Source organism: Dama dama, chromosome 28, assembly GCF_033118175.1.
Source record: "Dama dama isolate Ldn47 chromosome 28, ASM3311817v1, whole genome shotgun sequence".
Classification (NCBI taxonomy): Eukaryota; Metazoa; Chordata; class Mammalia; order Artiodactyla; family Cervidae; genus Dama; species Dama dama.
This window is the reverse complement of record NC_083708.1, coordinates 15,776,451-15,794,103: the sequence shown is the minus strand read 5'-3', so window position 1 is coordinate 15,794,103 and position 17,653 is coordinate 15,776,451. Positions and strand designations below refer to the sequence as shown.

The following is a 17,653-nucleotide window of genomic DNA, read 5'->3' as shown; positions in this document are numbered from 1 at the left end:
ATATGGGACATAAACTGTGGTGAGTACAGATGCTCCACACCTCAGTGTCTGTGGCTCTCATACCTCTTCAGTTCTCAGGCATATAGTTGTATAAGAAATTACTGCTTACACAGTAGATAATTTTGCTGCCAATAATTCCTAGGTTGTTCCTTTGAAGAACTGGGCTATACATACCATGGAAAAAATCTTACTTTTCTTGTAACTGCATAGACCTATTTTAAAGGAAGATATTATATTGGGGGCAAAAAGTGAGGTTGTACTTTGTGACATAACCAATTCCTCTTTCCCACCACGGATGGACTATGTCTTCCTACAATTTGGTAACTTCACTGGGTAATCCTTGACACTAACTGTGGTGTGTGCATAGGTAGACTGGCGTCAAGGTAGTCCTGTTCAGCCAGTTTGTAATGTGCATTTAATGAAAAATGAATTCCTCCATATCTCTTTCAACTGTTCAGCTATCAATTATATTTGCTGCAAAACTTTAATTTCAATAAAATATGATATGCACTATAGCTCTATAGGTTTATAATGTGTGTTTACTAGGTATCTCCTGGATTTGTTTTATAGATTATGGTCAATGATTTTAAGCACGCAAACCCTTGAAAAAAAATCACTGATATGTCTCCCAAAGGCATAAGTTTCACTCCTATTCTCAGCCCAATCCTCCCCCAAAGTGAGGAGTAAAGATATTGGACGGAGACTGTGTGTGTTCTGATAAAGTGCTGCAAAGCAAGGATGGTGGCAAGACGTGTACCTGCTCATTTCCATGGCCTTGGAACTCCCCAGAGGAAAACGTGCTTGTCAGAAGCATGGCAGGCCAACCAGAAGCATACAATTCCACCCAGACAGAAAATGAAAATCTAACGCCATGACCTCCCCGTCACGTGCCCTCCGCATCCACGTGTCAGCTGTGCTGACACGGAGAATGTCGCTTTGGGTAAGGAAAGAGAAGTGGGCATGCACTCCAACTTCTGCCAGGAAGGGCTCCTGTGGAAGCAAGTGTCCCCCACCCTTTGCATCACCCACTTTATGGACTGGTCTTTTCCAGCCCCCCAGGGAAGAGCTGCGGAGGTAAGCCCGGCCCATCTCCCTGCCGTCAGGAGACCCTTCTGGATCATGGGAGGCTTCACACAAGGCAGCCTTCAGAGACCAGCTGTCTCTCAGGGAGGACCCTTCTTTGGGTCCCCAGTTTTTGCATCCTGTGTCACCTCACAAACAGATCGATGAGGGTCTGGGGAAAAGCAGCCAAGATTTGGTTTCTCTTTAGTCTAGGCAAAGTGGCTCACATACGATCCTGCTTTTCCCTGGAGGGAGAACCCAGAAGTTTGGGGTCAGAGCTCAAGGACCTTCTGATCACCCAGGTTCCTTGCCTGGTTCTCCGCCTCCTGGTACAGGGTTTCCGGTGACTGGATCAACTTCAAGATCCCAGCTTCTCCAATTTATTCCATTGGACTGGAATGCAACATGGCAACACATATAACATTTACAACTTTGCAACATCTTGCAACTGTATTAAAAGAACAAGAAGCAAGAGGAAGTTCTACATAGAAAGCATTTATTATTTGTATTTCCAGTACATCAGTATTTTAGGACAGTGTCAGATACACATCTTTAGGAAATAAGGAAAAATTAAGTAACAGATAATTCATTGAATTTTCAAAATGAAAACAGCCAAGTAATATACCTACTTGGATCTGAAGGTAAGAGTCTGGTACAGGTAAAAATTAGGATTAAAGATTTTCCTTTTGATGTGAACTTTTTCCTGGTTATCTCCTGTTGAAGACTACGACAACCAAGCTGACTTCATACATGAGGCTAGTCATGGGGAAGGAAGACTACACTGATTTGACTTGAACTTCACTGTCCTCCAGATCTGGTCCAGGAACGGGTAGGCCTGCCTCTCAAAGGATCTCTATGTCATCCTTCCTCAAGGCTTATTAAGCACACAATGTCTACTGGCCTTCCCCAGCATGCCATTTCTATATGCTAAGAATGTATACACCAGGCCTGCCTCAGTCCAGGCTCAATAGGTCCATGGGCTCCGCTCTTCTATTGCATACAGTTCATTCTAAAACTTGGGGAGGATCCAGGAGTACCTGGCCCCCTACACCGCCTCAGTGCTTTCCGCCTGGCGAGCAGCTCTTCAGGATGCACCCCTGTTCTTTCTCTCCCATCACTCTTCTCTCTCTTTACTGTTCTAGCTGCCCCTGACCCCTGCCCCTGCTTGTCCTTATTGGAATTTTTAGGTATTCTCTGCCCTCCCCTCCCTTGTTAGTTTATCTTCGAGGAGAAATAAAAAAGTCAGTAATTGTTACTGCTGGCTATGTGACACAGACAAAAGCTGCCACCCCTTCTGAAGATGCGGAGTGACAGGGGGGCAACCCTCTGCAAACCCCAGAACTTACTCGAAGTCTGCTTGCTTTGGTTCCGTGCTCCACGAGTGGCGTGAAGGCATTTCTCTCTCTTTCACGGTCTAGAACTCAATTATTTGAGTTGTCTGGATCCCTGTTAACCTCTTCCGTAAAAGCAGTCAAGTCTACCACTAACACTGTAATAATTCACTGACTGATTCATCCAATACTATTTATTCTACTGATCCAGTACTCTCAAGGTGGTTCAGGTGAAGAAACCAAAGATCTACCTATTTGGATCCCCTGAGAACCATTGCAATAACCTGTGAATGAAAATAGCTTTTTAAAAATCCAATTAATAAAACTACAAAATCCTCACTATTCTTTGCGCCTGTGAGTTTCTATTCTCTAAGTTTTCACAAATACCACTTGTGTTCCACCTAAGATGCTATTTTCTTTTGTGATCTGATATGATCTTTTGTTTTGCTGTCTGCAAAAGAGTTCACTATGTTACTGGAAAGAATGACCTGTAAAGAGTCACTATAGGAAGCAGAAGGCAAGGTACAACAGAATGTCTTTTGTGAGGGCCCGTGCTCCTAAGGCACTCTTCTATCTCTTCCTGTTATCCTTTGAGACGGTGCCATCTACTCTACAACTAAGGAAACTCACTTCTCTCTTAACACGTGAGTATTAGAGAAACTTTCTCTTTTTCCATAGCTCACAATATGTGTCTTAAATGTGTTAATGAATTAGGAATTCCATTACAGCTGAATGTGAAAACTTTGTTTTCTCAGTTTTCATATTTTATGGACGTCTACCTTTACAAAGCATATGCTAAGGAAGGAACTGGTATTGAGCAAGACAACCATTAAGAACAATTGGTTCTTAATGTAGAGCACGCTGGTTTAAACTTCTAATTTTATATCCCAATTAAAATGACTGATTAAAATTTAAATTTATATTTGATTCATCCGGTTTTCATCTGGCATTTCTGGGTTTGACTGCGAAGACTGTAAGAAGCTGCATGCACATTTTTCAGAATGCCACCTCCACTGTTTCCCTCAAAGGATGAAGGGTCCTAGGCTTCTCCAGCAAAGGGGCTTCTGCGTGTGTGAAGCTGTTATATGGAGGTGACTGGAAGTCCATCTGAACTAGGGCAGGTCTCCTGGAGTCAGAACTAACTCAGGAGACTACTTAAAATAGATGTGTTCTAGGACAGCTGTGTAACACAATTAGCAATAAAATGACTTCAGGCTTAAGACTGACTGTAATTTTATCAGCTATTAAAGTAAAACACTATAAAGATCTGTAACAATGCTTTGCTGTGATATATTTCTTTTAAAAAAATACTCAATTATTATTTCTTAGCTAGACTTTTTTCTGTACCCTTCAGTGATTCAAAGAGCATAAAGGTCAGGCCCATTTCATAAACCCTTTGAGTGACTAAAGACTTCCAAAGCCTAGATAATGATCTATGACATCATTCCAAAGAAACTTATTCGGACAAGATTTGAGCTGTAAAAACAAAAGTAAACTGCACTCAAGAGCACTAAGTTCAGTTCTGGGCTTGAGATGGACACGGGCTGTGATACATTTCCCAAATTTTTCACAACTTGATTTCTCTCATTTCCATAATTTACCCTGTGTGATTAGCTGTCCATCGAGTGCCTGCATGGATCTCGGACACACATAAAGCTGTTTCTGGAAGCAGTACTAAAGGCGCAAGGCATTAAAAAGCTATTTGATTGCTGAATTTTCTTCCAGGACTCTACTTGCTACCAGTTAAGAAGAAAACTTATCCTTCACTATCCTATACAAATAAAAACACATTAAAGGCAAGTGATGAGAAGAGGAAGAAGAGCACATATTTATTTTCAGTAACCAGACCTTCTGTCACCAAATCACAGGGATTGCATGACCCAGGGTGGGTGAGTCTACCCAGTAACACAGCTTTCAAAGGACGATCACATTGATATTCTCAATAGGACAGACAGGACCGTTTAATTTCTTTCGCAGAAGACCATTATTTGCACAGTGTCATAATAAATAAACATCTCTACACCAGGACATATTATGAGAGAAGCAATTCCGAAAACAGTGTCTGGCTCACAAGCTCTGATCTAGTCAGCTGAGAAACACTTTCCTAACTGAGGTGGCTCTTTCTAGGAGGAAAAAAAAATTACTGGAAATTCATTTCAAAGGTTTAGAGTCTTTGAACATCAGGGAAAAAAGGTATAGAGAATAATTTTATTTTCTAATTTTATTCTAAAATACAAACAAGACTCCTTAGGATTATGTCAACATAACTCCTTGATGTATTTCTGTTTCCAAATTCCTAATATGAAAGTTAGAAATACTAGGCTTGAAACTGCTGACATTTGATCAAAACTAAACAGCACACAAACAAAAACATTTTTTTAAATTATCAGTTACATGAAACAAGCAATTTCTAAGTAGAGGGTTTTTGAATTACAAAGCTTATAAAAGAGCTCTATAATTACCAGAATCTCAAAGGCCAAAAAAGACAAAAGGAATTTTTTTTAAAAAACAGGAGTGTTTTGAAGCAGAACACTAGATTAAAATCACATGAAACAACTTGGACAAGATTCTGATACAAAATTGCAACTGAGATGAAACTGAAAGAATATCTGAATTCAGTCAGTTAAGCCAAACTGCCACCTAAAACTCATTTCTTTTTCTAAATGAAACAAAAGTTATCTCAAAACTTTCAAGCATTTAAATGATCCGAATTTCATGGAGTATGAGAACATATTCTTATAGCAACACAAAGTGATAGAAAAGCAAAACAAATCTGTGCAGGATACTATGTACCTTCTCTATCAAAGATTTTATCAGACATATCAAGGCTCTCTCCAGAATTCTAGAACTTCAGGTAAATTGCTTTACTCAAACTAAGACGTTGCAAAATAGGGGGAAAAATACAAATTTCCACCTGTGATGGAAACTTCCATGAATTTCTGAAAAAGTTAGTGAAGGAAGGATACAGCTTTCAGATAAAAAACACCAGTGCCTTGATCACTCTAAGTGCCTTGACTGTTGTAAGAAAACTGAAGTTAAGTTTTCTTTATTCCAGTTTTATGGTACTGTGGCCTTCTTAAAAAGCAAGAATTCTGCATTTTTTAAAAAAAAAAAAAAAAACTTCTTTTCCTAGCGAACAATTAAAATGGATTTAAGGTAGTCTCTTGGCAAAGAGAGAGAGACGTCAGGGTCTGTCCAAGTGTAACAAGTATCACAATGATGATGATGAGAGGTCTAACAGTTACAGCTGGATATAGGAAAACAATTTTTCGGTCCCAAAGTCACTACCATAATTAACCTTAAATTAACAAAAAAGCCATGATTAGTAAAATCTGTTCACTTTGTGTAAGTCACCCTAACTTGATTGCAGGAGGGTTCAATCTCTGGGGCGCACTCCCTACCTAGTGCTGAGGCCAGGGCTCCCAGCTGCAAGGTTAGGGCACCTTCTACTTTAATAGATTCTGCAGCATGGCCGTGGCATACGTGGGTCTGGCCAGCCTGCTCTCGATCGCGCTCTGGAGATACTGGATGCCTCCGCAGCGCTCCCAGATTTCTTCGAACTGTCTTGGCAGAATCTCAGCACCGCGCTTTCGAGTCAGGCCTGTCTCTTCAAGATTCAGCTCACACATCTCCATGTCGTCCTTCCCTGCACGGAGAGAGACATCAGAGAATTAACCACACCTCCTTTCAGATCTGTTTACTGTAAACTTCATTCCTGAAATCTCCACCAGTTGTCATAGATTTGAGAACTTTTAAAACTTTATTTCCTTCCTTGAAGGTTGAAATTTGCTTCATAAATTCACCAGTGACAAATGTGTCCTCCACCAAGTAAACCATTTCAAAATATACTAAGGATACAGTTGATCCAACAAGTTACCAGGGTTAAGAGAAATGCTATATTTCCTGAAACCAGTACAAAGCAACCTATATAATTAGACATGAAAGGACCCAGACAAGTTTCTGTGTGTTCCAGGAGGACACAATCGAAGCGATTGATTCCACGCTGTAAATAAGTTATCCTCAACTGATGTGATTTAACTGCAAAACTCCAAGCCTCAACCCTGAACTTTAATGCATTATTACATTACCCCATTTCATTCAGAGGGTATACACTACTTTTCTGCTGTAGAAATTTTTGTTCATGGGAATCGTACACACCAGCCACGAGGAGGATGGGTGGCTTGTCAGGATGAAGCTCCATCTGCCGGGCAATCCATGGTCCATCAAAATGGGCATACCACCAGCCTTTCTTCTTATTCTGCGGGTCTTTGTACTGGTCCGCGGGGCGGATGAATGGGATGCGGAAGAAACGTTGCTGTCGGTTCATCTCGATCTCCTGCTGCCTGGCAGGGAGCTGGGCTGCCGGGTTCTGCTGAGCTATCACAGGGAACAAGGACAGTCACCCAAGGGATAAGGGAAACAGTCTTTAATCCTAGAACGCACCACCAATTTTTTTTTAAAAAAGACGAGACAGGGGATCCTAATAGTGAATTTAAAACAAAATGTAAATATGAATTCTCTACAAATGAACACAGTTCAAAGCGTGATTTTTTTAGAATTTTCTCTCCCCCCGCACACACCCCAACCACCAGCACCACACCACCAGCACCATCGGCAGCAGCAATAACAACAGCCCCCAGCCATTCTCACAGATGCTTGCATCCCTAAAATGAACTCAGGCCATGAACTCACACGGCAGGAAGGCAAACTATTTCCATTTACTAGATTTATAGTTTTCCTCCAAGGAGTTCAAATGAACGCTGCAGAATGATTTTTATGGGACTATTTATGATGAAACAAACAGCAATTTTACAAATCTAAGGGATTCTAGATATTTGTCAACTTAACCAGAATTTCCTCAAAGAAGTCAAAGACATAAAAGTTTTCTCCTTTGCCAACTGATTTGGGGATTTAAAATGGCCAAGATAACACAGATATTTTATGAATAAGATTTAAACAACTTCATGACAATAAAACTGTAACAGTAAGCATGAACTTTCACTCAGATTTACTTACTCTGCAATCAGACTTCTCTTGGAAAAAAATCCATTGCAGTAAGTGGAACGTGTATATTTGGTTCTCTTTGCCAATAGAAAAGAAAAATCCTTGCTTTTCTGTTAACACTGAGTATTCAGCTCACAGTAACCTCTTTTCCCTTGCTCAATTTTCATTACGATTGGTGTTTTCATTTTTTTTTTTTTTTTCTGAAAATACACAGTTCTCTGGGGCAATGACTTTACATCTTCAGGAGCATAATTATGGTAAATCTGTTTAATATACTCTAAAGGTAGACCAATCATTTACTGCAGCTCAGTTAAGAATCTCACTGGAACTAAGTATGTCAATGAAAACTTAGATGTCTAAGTCAAGGACAGCCACATGGCTTCTGTAAGACTTTCCAAGTACTGAAAGGATGAAATTACTCTTATTCTACCTCTTGCACCAATAGCAAAAGCTATAGAGCAGTTGCATTTATTTCTGTGCAAACAACAGAAAGCAAAAAGCAGTTAGCAGAGTTGTATATGCCTATGAAAAGAGAGTCCCAGCTTTGTTAGTGACTTTAAAAAGCTGTATCACCTTCAGCATGTTACCAGAGATGAGCTTATTCATCCTCTCATTCCTATTCCCTCAAAACAGCTTACAGTTCAGTGTTTCCACTTCGAGTTTTAAAAACTATCTACTCTGCAGGATGTGCACTAACCCAAAACTAAGACATTTTATAAAAAGAATTAAAAGGAAAAAACCCTTCCTTCCATCTTAAGCAGTGAATTAGAACTCAAGGTCCTACTGATAGAAACATACTAGATAGCAACGGCTGCCCATTAGTATAACCTAATTCCTTTCAAAATAACAATCTCCTGTTGGATAAAATTAAGGAACCCAACAGAAAGTCTTGGATGGCTTTTCTACTAATGTGAGAAAGGAAACTCTATTTGGGAAGCCTGGAAATGAACAGTCATCTGGAAAAGTATAAAGATACAGATGTGGAAAGCTTGAAACTAATCTTCTAAACAACTTTCTTTCACATTCAATTGTTCTTCTAAAGTGTATGAAAAAGTTTCAAATCTGTAAGTTTGCAACTTACTAGAAGCAGTAAAAAATAATTTGTGCACCCATTTGGCAAATAAGTATCATTATTTTCAAATCATTACTGTTGAACTGATTTTAGAAGAAATTTACTGTACACTAAGATGACTCAAAGATTTTTACATTATCAAAAAACGTGTATCATAGGAAGCTATAGAAGTAACAGAATAATCTTCTCTTCCTATTAAGAGGTATTCTGTTAAGCTGTGTACATTATCACATGAAACTCCAACCTCTTCGGACAGAAATGCTTATACTATTATAGCATTTGAAACCAGCACCTAAAGTTAGTCTTTATTCTAAAAGACTAGCTGCTTATTAAGATAAGAGTTTTGCTACAATAGGAATTGCATATACTCAGCTTAAAATGCTAGGTTTTTAAACAAGCAAGTAATTTGATAAGACAGGGACTTCCCAGGTGGCGCACTGGTAAAGAATCCACCTGCTAACAGAGTAAGACACCAGAGATGCAGGCTCAATCCCTGGGTTGGGAAGATCCCCTGGAGTAGGAAATGGTGAGCTGCTCCAGTATTCTTGCCTGGAAAATTCCATGGACAGAGAAGCGTGGCTACAGTCCATGGGGTTGCAAAGAGTCAAACATGACTGAGCAATGGAGCACTTTGATAAAATAAAAGATTAATTAAATTTTTTCTGCAAATATATTTTGGAATGATCCAAATGAAAGTACTATCTCAAATTAAATATCTTAGTACAGATAAACCAAAATTAATGTACTACAATTCACCTTAAAATTGTAGCAAAACAATGTTTAGAAGAAGTTAGTACTTATAAAGTATTTTTAACCCATCTTCCAGTTAGCTCATGAGTTACCACCCATTGACTTACGTGAATTGTTCAAAAATGGTGCAAAATCTGTGAACAAATATTTTATGTTGAAGAAAAGATAAAAATGCCAAAAATGTTAAATATGCATTCTTCTAATTCATAACGACTTCCCATCAATGGAGGTGGTGACTAACAGATAAATACCCTATCCATAGCCAAGAACTCCTATAATAACCTACAAGTAGATGCTGCTTTCCAACTTTTTAAAATCTATTTTGATTATGTTTGGGGGACATCCTGATTGATAGACATACAAAGAGGACCAAAGTTTAATTTTTAAACACAGTAATATCCAAACAAAAATCCAAAACAGCAACTTAATAATCAACATGAGGGTACCGTTAAAGCCTTACTAGAATTTTATAGGGGGGAAAAAAGGGAATAACTCATAAATTCACTAAAAATGCTTTTTATATAGAGAAAAAGCATTACCACACTTACATATACTCAGCAGGTTTTAATTTCTTCACACAGTCTTAAATCTTAAGCTGACATTTTTAGTTAGGAACGATGAAATAAAACTACTCTCCAAAGTCACTGTTTCAAGCAAGCAAATATAAATCTTTACTGGTTAATTTGCTACTGCCCCCCAAAATTATTTCTGAAAGCCTCTTTCTAGGGTAAATGTGATGAGGGGCGTGCCCCCCTACTACAGCAAAAGGAAAAGGGTCCTGAGCCTCCCAGTTCCTAACTCTTAAGAACTAATCTTGATTTGTCAATGTGTTCAAGGCAGTAACACCAAGGTTATATTTTTGTTAATTGCTAAGTTGTCATCATTTTGCTTTCTCAAATTACGGAAGTCCAATCCTTCTAAATATTGAACTGCAAAGCCATTCCTTTTACAAGTCAAGCAGCTGCACCATCAGGAAACCCCTTGAAGAACAGAGTTTTCTCAAATGAGCTGTTAATCAACTTGGTGCCCGTCACTTTTCCTTTTAACTGTACTCCTGTGTCAGAATGAATTTTCCGTGAGAAAAAAATAAAAATGTACTTCTCAGAGAAGAAGTTACATTTTACCCTGAAAATGCACCATGTTCAATTAAAATTCTCTGAAGACTACACATATGTGGAGTGTGTTCATACACAAGTCCTAGTTTTGTTCACATACCTGGATGGGACCCTTGGGAAATTTTCTTAATCTACTCTGTTGTTCCTCCCAGTGGTACATTATGAAACATTATGGGAACCAGTAACGCAAGCCACATTTTACTTGCTCCTTTTGGGGCAAAGCTGGCTGAGTAAGGTGCCAAAGTTTGGTTTGATACAATAATACAATAAATACTTACATATTCATTAAAAATGTGGGTGTCAAATATGATAACATTTATTTCTTTAAAGAAGTGCATTCAGATGTATAAATTTTGAAATAGAACATAATGAAAGTCAATCAGTTGAAGGTCATGATTAGAACATTACAGCTAAAGATTATCGCTAAAAAGAATACTCCTTCGTCACTTTTACAAAGCAGAGCAACAGTGGTAGGAACTTGGTACAGACAGTGAACAGAGAATGGAATCGTTGTGTCATGTTCAATTCCCAGAGACAAAGTTTTAAACCAGAGAAGAGAGTGGTAGTTACAGAAGATCAATGTTTAGAGGGCTTTCCACCTGCCATCTCTTAGTTACAGGGCAAGCTTACTGCTCTTTCAAGAGTCTCGCATTCTGATTGATGACACTCATGAGCAGTCACTAACACTAACAACACTTCCCTTCCTCAGTCCAATCTTTGCAACAGCTTAGAAACACTTAAATTTTACCATCTAACTGCCGTTCATCAAACACTGTTTCACTTGCTAGAAAGGTAGTAAGGAGACAAAATATAACCGTGAGCTCATTTCCTAAGTCAGCTTGGGTCATGCATGGCTAAATTATACTATCAAGAGTTGGGAACATACCTTTTCTAAAAAAAAGATATTAAATATGCTGTCACCTTGACATTAACTGGAATTAACCTAATAAACTGCTCCTGTAGCAAGTTGAATAAATGAAATTCTAACTATTGTTTTTAAGACTGAAACTACAACTCACAGTTATTCTTACTTAATGTAAAGCTAGTATGTGCTTGTACTAGGTTATGACTCTTCTGCTGTATTTCCCAATTCCATGTACACAACTTTGCCTTTTGAACAGTAAAGTAGCAAAATTAATTTTTAAGATCTCAGTCAAAAAATCAAATTCTGGCTGAGGGAAAATTCTTCTAAACCAAGGTACTATTTCTCACTCTTATATTTTCACAGTATTACAGTGTGTTATTTGCAATAAATATTCCTTTTTCATAGTAATCTTTCTATTTCCACACTTAATCTTTACATATGTCTGTATATGTATATGTGGAAAGAATACATATTTACAGCCTTATCACACAACTTCCTCAGTAGCGACAATTCTTACCCTTGAATTTATCTTAATAAGTAAATTCAATACTTGTAAACAAATATGACTTTAAAGATGTATCTAACAGAAATGATACTCTGAAAGATAAGCCATCATGGTTGTGTTAGGTTCAGCGGACCCACAGTTCTAAAGTAAGAGGAAACTTGGACAGTTTTACCCAAGTGCCTTATGCATAGTTACATGTAATTATATACATATACTGTGGAACATTCAGAAGTACAGATGTGTTTTTACCATAATCAGTAACAGACTTTGGAGCACGCTGTTCTGTTTCCGTATTTCTCTTCTTGTTCTTGGATTTCCAAGCATGATACACTTTTAGTCGCCTATGAAATTCTTCTCTGCAAGCTGCCAGGAGCTCAATATCTATCAATTACATAGAAAGATTTAAAAAAAAAAAAGCAATGAACATCCTAATTTAGTTCTCTAGCATAATTATTCTTTGGCATAAACATACACATTTCTAAATGAAGGTTTCATTTTTAAATTAACAGTACAAAATCAAAAGTAAACCAATTATTGACAAAGATGAGTACTTTCATGGTAATACTATTTTTTAATACTTACAGAGCATTTTCTTATGCATAACTACTATCTTATATTTTTACTCCACACAAGAACTCTGGACCAAATAGGTCTTTTATAGATGAGGAACTGGAATCAGAGAGGTTAAGTCACTTGTCCAAGGTCATAGATCAGAATAACAGAAGAAGAAGTCACTGTGCTCAAATATAAGCTAGATTTACAAGCACCACATGTTTGACATATGTAATTATGGAAATGAACTCAGTGACAAGGGAAAGAAGAACAGTGAGGCATCCTGCACAATTATGACATCTGAGGTCCTAGTCACAGTGTCCCAAATTAAAATGCTATGATTGACATGTGAACACAACTGTGTGGGATCCCCTGGATACAGTATTTTACTCTGTTCTGTGGAAGAAAAACAGCTTTAAAAAGGAAAATCTCCACTGCCATTTTTCACTCTGTATTCTTGGGCCAAAATCCTTGCAGAGGTAATCCCATGGACAGGGGAGCCTGAGGGGTATAGTCCACGGAGTCGCAAAGAGTCGGCCACAACTGACGCGACTGTGCTCATGGACCAGAAGGGTCCGATACATGGGCATTTAGCTATTACGAATAATGGCAGGAGTGCTCTGTGCTGTGCTTAGTCGCTCAGTCATGTCCAACTCTTCGTGACACCATGGACTGTAGCCCGCCAGGCTCCTCTGTCCATGGGATTCTCCAGGCAAGAATACTGGAGTGGGTTGCCATGCCCTCCTCCAGGGGATCTTTCCAACCCAGGGATCGAACCCAGGTCTCCCACATTGCAGGAGGATTCTTTACTGCCTGAGCCACCAGGAAGCACATGTTAGGAGAGTCAGTCATTGATACAGCCCCAACTGTAACTTCTCTATGCTCTTCCTCTCTGGCCTGCAAAATCAGTTTATCTTGATATCTTTTAGCTTTGTGAAGAAACTAGGTCTTCATTGCAAGGTGTGAGTAAAAACAGAATGGCTTCACAGTCATCAAGACAGTATGGTACTGGCACAAAGACAAAAATACAGATTAATGGAACAAAATAGAAAGCCCAGAGATAAATCCACGTACCTACGGACACCTTATCTTCGACAAAGGAGGCAAGGATATACAATGGAAAAGACAACCTCTTTAACAAGTGGTGCTGGGAAAACTGGTCAACCACTTGTAAAAGAATGAAACTAGAACACTTTCTAACACCACACACAAAAATAAACTCAAAATGGATTAAAGATCTAAATGTAAGACCAGAAACTATAAAACTCCTAGAGGAGAACATAGGCAAAACACTCTCTGACATAAATCACAGCAAGATCCTCTATGACCCACCTCCCAGAATATTGGAAATAAAAGCAAAAATAAACAAATGGGACCTAATGAAACTTAAAAGCTTTTGCACTACAAAGGAAACTATAAGCAAGGTGAAAAGACAGCCTTCAGAATGGGAGAAAATAATAGCAAATGAAGAAACAAAGGATTAATCTCAGATAAATATACAATCAACTCCTACAGCTCAACTCCAGAAAAATAAATGACCCGATCAAAAAATGGGCCAAAGATCTAAACAGACATTTCTCCAAAGAAGACATACAGATGGCTAACAAATACATGAAAAGATGCTCAACATCACTCATTATCAGAGAAATGCAAATCAAAACTTCAATGAGGTACCATTACACGCCAGTCAGAATGGCTGCCATTCAAAAGTCTACAAGCAATAAATGCTGGAGAGGGTGTGCAGAAAAGGGAACCCTCTTACACTGTTAGTGGGAATGCAAACTAGTACAGCCACTATGGAGAAGAGTATGGAGATTCCTTAAAAAACTGGAAATAGAACTGCCACATGACCCAGCAATCCTACTCCTGGGCATACACACTGAGGAAACCAGATCTGAAAGAGACATGTGCACCCCAATGTTCATCGCAGCACTGCTTATAATAGCCAGGACATGGGAAGCAACCTAGATGCCCATCAGCAGATGAATGGATAAGGAAGCTGTGGTACATATACACAACGGAATATTACTCAGCCATTAAAAAGAATTCATTTGAACCAGTCCTAATGAGATGGATGAAACTGGAGCCCATTATACAGAGTGAAGTAAGCCAGAAAGATAAAGACCATTACAGTATACTAACGCATATATATGGAATTTAGAAAGATGGTAATGATAACCCTACATGCAAAACAGAAAAAGAGACACAGAAATACAGAACAGACTTTTGGACTCTGTGGGAGAAGGCGAGGGTGGGATGTTCAGAGAGAACAGCATTGAAACAAGTATACTATCAAGGGTGAAGCAGACCACCAGCCCAGGTTGGATGCATGAGACAAGTGCTCAGGGCTGGTGCACTGGGAAGACCCAGAGGGATGGGATGGGGAGTGAGGCGGGAGGGGGGGGATCGGGATGGGGAACACATATAAATCCATGGCTGATTCACGTCAATGTATGGCAAAAACCACTACAATATTGTAAAGTAATTAGCTTCCAACTAATAAAAATAAATGGAAAAAAAATTTCAAAAAATAAAAAAATAATAAAAGAAAAAAAGAGAAAGGCTTCAATTAATCTATATGAAAAGAATCCCACCCCAATCTCGGCATTCACCCCCCAGCTACAGAGCCGGCCCCCTCCCGTCCGCTCCGCACACTCACCACAGGAGGTGTTGATGGTGTCGCGGAGCTCTGCGTACCTCCACTTACTGAGGTCGTGCTTCTTGGCGCCCGCAGCCGCCTTCGTGGCTTGCACAGCAGGGCCTCTGTAATTATCACACATTCTTACATATCGAAACCGGAAACACAAAATGCTGACTAAATAGGCAAGAAAATGAACCTAAGTTTGCAAACTGGAAACAACTACTGGAAAATATATATTTTTTTATCTTTAATAGACAAGATTAAGAATGGTGTACTATGGAATGCCCAGGCAAATTAAAATTTTCCACCGCATCATTTTTGTATTACACTCTAAATCAGAACTTCTGATTCCAATATTCTAGTACCATGAACTCAGAAGTTCTGATTTAAATATTTTTAAAAGTTTAAAATACCGGTTTAAATATTTTACCCACAGCTGTTTAAATATTTTAACTCATGGATATATTGATCATCAAGACTTAATACATTTATATATATATATATTCCTCAAAATCAAAACTACAATGAGGTATTACCTTACACTAGTTAGAACAGCAATCATCAAAAAGTCTACAAATAATAAATGCTGGAGAGAATGTGCAGAAAAGAGAACCCTCCTACGCTATTGGTAGGAACGTAAATTGGTACAGCCACTATGGGGAACACTATGGAGGTTTCTTAAGAAACTAAAAATAGAACTACCGTATGATCCTGCAATCCCACTCCTGGGCATATATTCAGAGAAAATCATAACTGGAAAAGATACATGCACCCCAATGTTCATAGCAGCATTATTTACAACAGCCAGACACAGAAGCAACCCAAATATCCAGCAATAAACAAATGGATAAGGAGGATGTAGGTATAATTAATATATACAATGGAAAATTACTCAGCCATAAAATGAATAAAATAATGCCATTTGCAGCAACATGAATGGACCTAGAGATTATCATACTAAGTAAGTCAGACAGATAAAGACAAATATCAAGTGATATCTCTTATATATAGACTCTAAAAGAAAAAAAAAAAAGACACAAAGGAACATATTTTCAAGACAGAAAAAGATCACAGACACAGAAAAGAAACTTATGGTTGCCCAAGGGGAAAGGGCGGTGGGGAAGGGAAAAATTGAGAAGGTGTTATTAACATACACACTATTATGTATAGAATTAATAACCAACAATGACCTACTGTATAACCCAGGAACTAAGCTCAGTATTGTGTGATTATGTGAAGTGAAAATTGCTCAGTTGTGTCTGACTCTGCAACCCCAGGGACCATACAGTCCATGGAATTCTCCAGACCAGAATACTGGAATGGGTAGATGTTCCCTTCACCAGGGGATCTTCCCAAACTAGGGATTGAACACACGTTTCCCACATTGCAGGCAGATTCTTTACCAGATAAGCACCAGGGAAGCCCAGGAATACTGGAGTGGATAGCCCATCCATGTAGTAAGGGAAAAGAATCTAAAAAATTGCTGTGCTATACACTTACACGATACTGTGAATCTACTATGCTTTAATTGAAAATTGTTTTAAAAATCAAAAGAGAACTCAACATACTTTAAGATCATTAGAAGCACAAGAAGGGTTAAGGGCCAGTCACCTGCAGACTATCGGAAGCTGCAGATGACCAAGCCCCAGTCATTCCTACTGGCTGACTCTCCCTGGACTTCTGGATATTTACAAGTCCCCAGAGGAGCAGCCAAACTGCCAACCTTTGCATAAGTCTCCAGATACAAGCTAAAAGAGCTGCTGGAGCCTGGAAACTCCTGTGAATTTTGAGTTCAGGTCAAAAGTTTGAAAAGTTCTATAAGCAGATAAAACCACACCTTGGTATTCAGTGAGTAATCATATGACAACTAGTAAATTAAAGGAAAATGGTTGTAGGTCATGAGACAGATAACAGAGATTCCAAAGGGTACAAGTAACATGCCCCAACTGGTAGGAATGTTTGAGTGGGAAAACAGAAAGAAATAAAAAATAAAATACATATATTTACAATATAAAAAGTAAAATAATAAATAGTTTAAAAATTAAATGGGATAAGCTGTTTCACAGCAATGCTCCTGAGGGGTGATCATGGTATAATGTTCAAAATGAGCTCATATTTTCTCAGCATTTTACATTTTGAAAGACAACAGCAATCATGGCAAACAACCAAGACACACGACACTTAATGAGACTAATGTTATTTAAAAACGATGCTTGAAAACATGAATCGTCCTTCCTGAAATAAAATTACTTCTTCAGTACTAAGCTTAAAATTGAAACAAGGTACTTTTGACTCTTCGAAAGGGGTAGTTATGCATTTTTAGAGAATAAAAAGTAGCATACTTCACCCCACATACTTAAAAATTGTTAGACATGATGATTTTTAGTCATTTATAAGCCAAGTTAAAGAATAATGTGTGCCCATTCAGTCCTTCCTGCATTTTCATGGTTACAATCTGTTTCGAGTTCACTGTAGAATTTCTTCATAAGCTGTGTAGCTGGCCATTCTTCACGGAGCTTTTTCTTCTTAAATGCTTTGCTCAAAAAGAGCCAGCTGTGTGTCAGCAAGCTCTATTACCCTTAACAATAAATTATGCTTTTAACATTATTCAAATACCCGTTTTTTTCTTTTCTGCATCCTGAAACCACCATTCAATAAGCTTAACCAAAAAAATCTCTTTTCTTCCTAGCTCTTCTACCAGTCTTTTCTAGAAAGGCACCTCAAATTATGGGTTTTTGCTGCTGTTTTCTTTCCTT

The 17,653-nt window shown here is 38.5% G+C and overlaps 1 protein-coding gene across 6 annotated transcripts in view; it reads right to left on the bottom strand.

The window, feature by feature from the left end:
- Window positions 1–4,197: 4,197 nt before the first annotated feature.
- MYO6 (myosin VI) overlaps window positions 4,198–17,653 on the bottom strand; it is a 157,662-nt gene continuing 144,206 nt past the window's right edge. For all 6 annotated transcript variants that reach the window (XM_061131768.1, XM_061131771.1, XM_061131772.1 and 3 more), the window contains 4 exons: window positions 14,916–15,019; window positions 11,954–12,085; window positions 6,552–6,770; window positions 4,198–6,039 (listed from right to left, as the gene is read on the bottom strand). In XM_061131768.1, the coding sequence (XP_060987751.1) occupies window positions 5,840–6,039; window positions 6,552–6,770; window positions 11,954–12,085; window positions 14,916–15,019 (655 nt within the window). In that variant the 3' untranslated portion in view covers window positions 4,198–5,839. The remainder of the gene's footprint in view (window positions 6,040–6,551; window positions 6,771–11,953; window positions 12,086–14,915; window positions 15,020–17,653) is intronic.